The 8,567-nt window shown below is 44.6% G+C and overlaps 1 protein-coding gene across 1 annotated transcript; it reads right to left on the bottom strand.

Moving 5' to 3' along the window:
- Positions 1–2,030: 2,030 nt before the first annotated feature.
- chst6 (carbohydrate sulfotransferase 6) lies at positions 2,031–3,548 on the bottom strand. Its single transcript, XM_034878655.1, has one exon. It carries the CDS (start codon positions 3,452–3,454, stop codon positions 2,258–2,260), a length of 1,197 nt encoding a protein of 398 aa, XP_034734546.1. The 5' UTR covers positions 3,455–3,548; the 3' UTR covers positions 2,031–2,257.
- Positions 3,549–8,567: the final 5,019 nt, after the last annotated feature.

Below are 8,567 nucleotides of genomic sequence, written 5' to 3'. Positions count from 1 at the left end.
TGCTCCGGGCATTTAGTATTTCTTAATGAACTGCAATTGTGGAGTCGTCTTAATGCGATTCATCCTCGAGATTTCCTTTGAATGCTCGATTCTCATAATGAAAAATCATCAGTCCCATTCTACATGTTGCTTCTGTTTTGTTTGTGTAACTTAGTTACATGCCATAAAGTGTTCATGTAATCTTGAATCGTGAGAGACGATGACCGGGGGCCTGTCGCACGAAAGAAGATGAAAGACATCCAGCATAACTTGAATATCCCGGCTTGATCCCTTATCCTGGTTTCTTGCAACAGGCCCCGGATCTGGTTGGACTACTGCCACGGAGTAGAAGCCGGGAGTCATGGGAAGGAATGAGTGAGTAGAAGGAGTCTTCCTCATTCAACTTTCTGCTAAGCTCCTTTAAATTTGGCTCTGAAGAAGGAAATCAACATGATTTATCATTCACACACAACACTGGGACCCTTAATCACTGTTAAATACTCAGATCCCCGCTCAGTTGATTAATCAACCAAAAATTAATCAACCAATAATTAATCAACCAATAATTAATCAACCAATAATTAATCAGCCAATAATTAATCACCCAATAATTAATCAACCAATAATTAATCAGCCAATAATTAATCAGCCAATAATTAATCAACCAATAATTAATCAGCCAATAATTAATCAACCAATAAGAGGAGATCAAATTAGGAAATGAATTAGTTGTCAACTATTAAATTAATCGCAGACTCTTTTAATAAGAAATCAATTGGTTTAAATCATTTTTATGAGAAGATGGTCAATCTTTCTGACATTTTAGACCAAACAACTAATTCATTTCAAATCACATTCATCGAGAAAATAATCGACAGCTTCATTTAAAAATCTAATTGGTCGCAGCCCTATTGTAACAAACTTAAATAAAGAAATGGGGTATAGTGTAGGGAAAATCACTACTGAATGCGACCATTGACTCCATGCGACCATTGAGGTTTTGGTTTCCGCAGCGTTCCTTACGTCCAGGAAACCTCCTAAAAACATCTTCCTCTTATCTGTGAAATAAGGATGTGAGCCGGTTACACTCCACCCTTCAAAGAGCCGGAATCCAAAGGGTCAATACAAATTGGAATCAGGATTGTTCAAATCAAACCGAGCAGCCCTGACCAGAACCCCGACGTCCCTTAAGTAGAACCGGATGGACATGGAGTCATTTCTAATGTTCCAGTTGGACCTCATCACAGTTACCGGACAGACTTCTGCACGTGTGGCTTTGCTTGTTCAGTGTTCAGTACATCAAGCTTTAAGCTTTGCTGTTTTCTGGTGCTGCAGAACACAGCAGCCCGCTCGGACTGTCTCCACGACAACCCCGGCCCAGAGTCACCGTGTGCAACGGTTCCCACCTGTGCACACACAGTTACTTCAGGGTGTTAGCTTCTAAAGAACTACAGCCTCCCTGTTTGTCCCGACCAGGTCATTATCTGGCAACTTCCTTATGTTTCCAACTGTTTTCCATGTGTGGCTGGCTCATAAAACATCTGCAATCATATGCAAGCTCACGCAAACTATCTTCTCAAAGAGTTGTAAGGACTGGGTTGTACCAATCCAAGTTGTATAATTGCTGCAAAATGTATAATTCTTTAAAACTAGAGCTGCAAAGATGAATCGATTAGTCGATTAGTTGTCAATTATTAACTTCATTTCCTCTATTACGATGATTGATTGAATCGGTTTGAGCTATTGTCTTTATCATACAATAACTGCTGTGCTGTCTTTTCACATTTTAATTAGGGCTGCACGATATGAGGACAATATGCAACAATATGTGTTGGAATATCGCAATAACAATATCACTAGTGATAAATAAACTGTATATTAAAAGAGTACTCATTGCTGATGTTTTCAGTATTCTGCTTCTATACACTGCTTACATTTGAACAAATAAAGCACTGAATTGAATATAAAGGCACCACTAAATGAAGAATGACAGTAGCTTTTTAAAGTGCAGTTTTCAACACAAGACAATCTCTGTCTTTCGTGATGTCAGTTGATAAAAACGATATATTGTGCAGCCCTAACTTGAATCCCCTCACTCCCCTGACAGTGGGAGGTGGGTCTCCACCACAAACCAGAGCTTTACCTTGGGACACCATGCCAGTGTTCCCCCAGTAGATCAGTCATCCGCTGTGTCACTCATTACAGCGTTTAAAAAATATAGACTTTAGTTCAAAGTAGTCTCTCGGTGTCTTTGTCATTCAAATACTCAAACACCATTTTAACCATTACTGGGATGCTCGGTTTTAGCTGGCAACCAGCTGAACTGATACGGTTCCTGTGGCACAAGGAGGTCTATGTCAAGTCTCTTCTGTTCTTTTTCACTGTTAACTGTCCTGTACCCGAGCAACGCCATGGCCCCTTTACACACTTCCTGGATACGTCTGACCTTGTTGTGTGGCATCGTGGTGCGCCAAGCCTGGGAGACGTCGGCAGCGTTGCGAGAAGTGATTTTGAAGGCCTCCTTTTTGGAGCCTTTGCCTTTTCCGTGAGTCACTCTGTAGATCCATTCCTCCAGCGGTCTGGTCATCTCCAGGCCCACAAAGTCATACATGGCAGTGATCTCCTTGAGTGGGTTGCGCGCCACATCCTCATAGCGGAACATCTTGTAGCGGCCTTTGAGAAACGGCGGGGGCTTCAGCATGGCCCTCTCATTAATGCGCACGTGACTACGGCAGATCTCCTGCATGACTTGATACTGCACCTCGGCAGCCGGGATGCTTCTCTGCTCCAAGACGACGGCGTTGTCGCTCACGAAGGCTTTGGCTGACTCCTCCCTGGACCGCACCACAGCCCGAGGGTCCCGGACCAGGTGGATGATGCGGAGATCTAGGCTCGGGTCCTGCAGGAGCGGGTAGAGGGATTCCAGCTCAAAGAATCTCACTTCTTTTAGCACTACGTGGCTGTACGTGCCACAGGCGTCCTCCACGGCCTGCAGGCCGCGGGCATCACATGTCTGGAAGCACCGCGTCTGGTTGCTGAACTGGTTGCGTGGCGTGAGCGGACAGGCCGGCGGCGAGCACAGTGCTCTACTGTGGCTCCACATAAACAAGGAGGACACGTTGTGCTGCTCCAGCAGGTAGGCCTCCATCACGGACAAGTCGCACTGGAATACACTCCGTAAGAGATCCCTCACCGCCATTCGGAGTGCCCGTGCGCCGGGTTTCTGCAGTTTGGTCCACACGTGCCAGGCCGGCTCCATGAGATAGAAGACGGACGGGTGCTGACTGAACACCTGACCCACGAAGGACGACCCGGATCGCCACGAGGACAGCAGCAGAACGTGGACTTTGCCGTTGGACGGGGTGGAGGTGCAGGGACTGAGCTGGACGTACCAGCCGCAGAACAGCACCACCGCCGCCCCCTGCAGGATCACCAGGAAAATCATGGTGCTGAGGTTCACTCTGCAGCGGGGCATGGTGGCGGAGGATCACTGCCAGTCTCCGGACCTTGATCTGGATCTTCCTCCCTTTTATTCGTCCTTCGTGGAGCTGCGTGTTGCCTCAGCTGCAAAAAAACAGACAAGGTGTATGAGAGTTTATTAAAGAGACAGAAAGAAAGAGAGAGAGAAAGTTTAAGGTCATACACAGCATTTTTTTTCTGCAATTATATCATAATAATCCTGTTTGCTTATAAAAGAAATCCGTCTTCTGCATTCAATCGGAGAGAGAGCACGACGTGGTTTTTCCCTACTCGCATACAGTACAGTCGACAGTCATTTCAAAAAAGGACAATAAGGCTTACCTTATCTTTTCTTTTCTTGTTCTCTCCTCTGCCGTCAGAAGTACTATGTTCCTAGAACTTAATGTGCTGATGGTGTCCCGTGGGGGGGTGATGTAAATTCTTTCAACTTTATCTTCCAGTAATGAAAACGTGTAGATGAGCTAAAACGATGAAATGGAAGATGTACAGTCAAAAATGTTACAATATCACACTAATATTGTATCATGGCATAAGTATCGGGACGATATGGTATCGTGAGGCCTGTGGGGACTCCCGGCCTTAGGTTAGACGGGTTTCTCCAAAGAGTTTGAGAGGGGAAACCTCTCTGAAAAAGGGCATCTTGGGAGAACAAAACTCGTCAGTGAAACTGGAATATTTTATTTATTCCTTTAGGGTTAGACCGAAGGCGCTCGATCGCAGCCTCTAAATGAATCTGTTCAGCAAACAGTGAAAGAAACTAGAGCAAAAAGAAGAAGCAGCGCAGTGTTTGGGACTGTCCTGGATAAGTTCCCAGTGGGAGATCACCATCCCTGACTGACGGGATCTGTGCAAGCGTACCTAATACGTTGTGCTTCAGAACAAGCCCTGACACGAGCTTCTCACCTTTAGACCCCCAGGATAGAAAAGTAAACACCAGACATCCTGAAGTGCCCATCTCCCTTTTCTTTACTCCCCCCGTCCCTCTGGTATCATTCACACCACATGTACACACGGTCTGGTTTTCATCAATGGATTTACTTAAGGTCAAAGGCTTCATCTTATCAGACTGTCTCCAAACCGGGACTACAATAGAAAGACTGTGATCAAACCTGGTTAAACAATGGGGGAATTTCAGTAAATGATTACAGTCTTTAAGGTCTAACAGTTCTAACGTCCACTCGCAGGGTTTCCGCTCTCATTGGGAGATTTAGTGGCACTACTAAGCAGGATGAATTTAACTTAAGATGTTTCAGATCTAATGATTGTAGTTGGTCCCCGGTGGCTCTAGCTTTTCAAATGTCACCAAAGAGATATGGTGACAATAATGATACTGAATGGTGGGAAAACGACAACTTCCAAAATGAGACACAACACAACTACAAAGAGACGCACAAATCCACAAAAGAGACACAAAATGTATGGGGGAAAATGTAACATTTTCTTGAGAAAAGAACCCCCCCTTCCCCCTCCCCCCAGGGGAAATCAACGATCAATGTGAAGAATTAAGTTCTGATAAATAAAATCCCTTTGAATGTGTTATTTTAGTAGTTTTACCAAATCACTGGTGGCCACTTTTTCAACAAAAATGGCCACCGTCATATGGGTCTTTGAACCTCAACTCCGTCCCCAACTCTCTGAGCTTTAGCACACGGCCGTCTCATTGGAGAATTTGACTATTTAGTAAATCATAAGACAAAATTGATTTCCAATATATTTGAGAGGCCTAACATAGCAGACTATCCACACCAGTTACAGTAGCTCACCATCACCATGGATAAACAGGGATTCTAACTAGTGAGTTACTCATTCCTTGAAGCAGGTCGGTGTAGTCCACATGAACAATACTGTAATTCCTTTAGGTGGGTGTGCCAGTGATTCACATGGACTAGATTCAGGTAATTGGCAGTTTCAAATAACTTTCTAGACCACGTCGGACTGTCGGCCCAGCAGGAGGAAGACAAGGTGAATTTAAATCCAACAGGATTGATTTGTAAAACCCAAGCCCTGCAGACCTAAACTGTAGAATCAGCTCCAAGAGAACAATCCAACTATGTGAGCTGCTGTTTCATCACCCTTTGGGTTTGCCCTGGCTCAGAATGGGCCATTTGGGTGGAAACATTTCAAGTTCTGTGGGTCCACCCCCAGGAAATCTTGAGTGTCTAACACTTTATTTCCTGCATTCTGATAAATGTGTATGCACAAATGTATAGGGGAAATGTCTTTATTCATGTAAAAGGAAAACAAAAAATGCAGGAGGCCACTCCTAACTTATTAAATACAGAGGCTTGGGCAGCGGCTCTCAGTGTCAGATACAACGCGATCAGACCCCCCCCCCAGTGTGTGTGTACTGGGCACAGCAGCTCCATGGAAAGAGAACGAGACGGAGTTTTAAGAGCGGCAACGTTAGCCAGTAATACGAAAGCCCAAAATTCTGCATTAGGAGGTTGGTTGGGGAGGTGGATGGGTCAAAACCACACAGGACTTTCCCTCAGAGACCAGGGTCGGTGTCCCGCGTGTCACTGAAACATTCATTTCATAACCCCGCCCACAATCTTTTCCTAAACTGTCGCGTTCTTCTTTCCTAAACCCGACTGTCTTGTTCTTGTCCAGACAACGTAGGCCTGCCTCTTTAAAGCCCACCCAGGTCTTTTCCTACCCCTGTCACAGGGACAATGAATCCCCTCGGAGAAGAAGGGGAGTACGTTTATTAATAAAAAACAACCGGCAGTGGTACAAATCCAACAGGCAGAAGACCTGGTCGACGACATAGGCAATAGATGAGTGATGAGTGACGATGATGCAGCTCGTAGCTCTGTATTTCACGGTTAGATTCCGTCAACATTCATCATCATGATGTGCAATATTTAAAATAAAATAAAATAAAATCTCTATCGTAGGCCAATTTTGTATTGTTTATATTGCATATTGTTTCTATCGGCCGTTACAGCAGCTAATATTGGGAGTGAAAGCTACCCCCCCCCGCCCCCCGCAACACTATGTGACTCTCTGTTAATGGGTGTCATGTTGATTGTTTCTCATTTATTAAATAATTGCTTACAGCATTTAGACAAAGTTCTCTGTTGGAATTTGTAATATTCAAAAATCTTAATTTTGACTTAAGCCACTGGGTTCCATTTCACATAGTTAGAAAGTTGTTGTGGTTTTTTTTATATTCATCACTTGTGATAAACATTAGCACCACCTACTAGCCAAATGCTGGTAAAATATGCAAGCTGGTATATTTGATTCACTCACCATCTAAAAAACAATAATAGTCTATTGAGTGGCTGGTAAAAGTTGAATGAAAAGGTTAAAACTGGACCATGGGTACAAATAGTAGCGTTACAAAAACTGACCTGCAAGCAAGCATGCGAGCATCACCCATGTCTAAGGTACGGCCCATCTGCAGCTTCAGCTGTCCTGCTCCTTGCTGAGAAGGCAGTTACCAAACCACGCTGACAGGGCTGCTTGTTGTGCTCAGCTGTCTAAATGAAGGAACAACAACCCGACATGCTTCCCAGGGCTGTTTCAGGGTGTCATGCAGCTGTAAATCAGCCATGAGTGTCAGTGGAAAGGACAATGTCTTCAGAGAAAAAACAAACCACAGAGCAGTCTTCTTCACAACAACCTCCAACAGCTGCCCACTGTGGCATGTCTCTGTGTGGAAGGCTCACTTCAGTGTATTGTGTTTAACCCTATGCAGACATTTCTGTAGTTGGTAATAAAAAGTTTTTAATGAAGAAGAAGAAGAGAAGAAGACATGCTAGGTTATTCTTGCAAAGGAAAATGCCATTTTTACTAGTCCTTTTCCCGGATGTAAACAGAAACATTCCAAATGGACCCAAGTTGAATTCCTGTTGCAGTGTATGTGAATGGCATCAACTGACAGGAAGTTAACAAGGGGCCAGGCTGTTGCCTAGCAATGGAATTCCACTAAAAAGGTCTCCAGTGCCGCCACACTGTTCGGCTGGATGTCCGTCCCCTTCCTCTTCCTGTGGGTTGGCGTTCTAACCTCTGGGGGATTTCTAAGGACTATTGTTTCCTGGTCCTCAGATCTCTGCAGGGTAAATGTTATGGAAGGTTGGTGAATGGCCAACCCAAAACGCAGAGGCGGAAACTGAGGATAGTTATGATGATTAATGAAAAAAACTCAAAAATGCAAAAAAAACAAAGGAGTTCAGGAATACAAGCAGGCCAAAACGGGTAATACACAAATAAGGAACAAGTAAAATAGATAAGATAAGATAATTTGTTTGGTGAGTGGGCTGCCAGCTGAACCAGCGCCATGAGCGGTCGGGGGGTACGGTGCCTTGCTCAAGAGCACCTGGCAGTGCCCAGGAGGTGAACTGGCATCTCTCCAGCCACCAATCCACGCTCCCAACTTTTTGGGTCCATACGGGGATTTGAACCAGCGACCCTCCGGTTCCCAACCCAACTCCCTATGGACTGAGCTACTGCCACCCCCAATAGAAAGCAAAGGAACACTAGCACGAACCGGGGAGACTATCAACAACAACACTAGCTGGAGACAACACACACAGTAACACTACAAGGATCTGACAAGGGACAAGGGGGACACAAGGACTAAATACAGAGGTAATGAGACAACACGAGGCAGGGGACACAAGGGCTGGGGAACCGGTGGAAGACATCAGGTGATCACAGGGATATTGTTGGTAATACATATTGTTTCCAGATTTGTGGGGTGACATATGATAGGGGGGGGGGGGGGGGGGGGGGGGGGGGGGGGGGGGGGGGTGACCTCCCCCAAAATGTAATTAACACTTACTTGCCTGCTTTTTTGGTGAATTTATATGCAGCTATGTCTACCTTTTTCTGAATCCATTTATGCTGGAAATATCTTTATGTAAAGAGAAACATGGCAATCCATAAGTAAAAACATAATGGAATATAATGCAGTGAGGCTCTCTCAGGTCTTTATTCTCCTGTAGACATCTCTACTGAGTCAGCAGCTGTAGGCATAATTCACTCTTCTCTTTGTTTTATTACATGACTTTTGTCCTATGTTGCGATATGTATTTGAGATTAGAAAAATAATCCCATAAATACTGTGATTCATTAATTTTAATTTGCCCAATATGACTATT

Source organism: Etheostoma cragini, chromosome 8, assembly GCF_013103735.1.
Source record: "Etheostoma cragini isolate CJK2018 chromosome 8, CSU_Ecrag_1.0, whole genome shotgun sequence".
NCBI lineage: Eukaryota > Metazoa > Chordata > Actinopteri > Perciformes > Percidae > Etheostoma > Etheostoma cragini.
This window is presented reverse-complemented; position numbering and strand designations above follow the sequence as displayed.

What these genes read in the sequence shown, in the direction of transcription:
- chst6 (XM_034878655.1), bottom strand. Translation starts at nt 3,454, where the DNA reads ATGCCCCGCTGCAGAGTGAACCTCAGCACCATGATTTTCCTGGTGATC.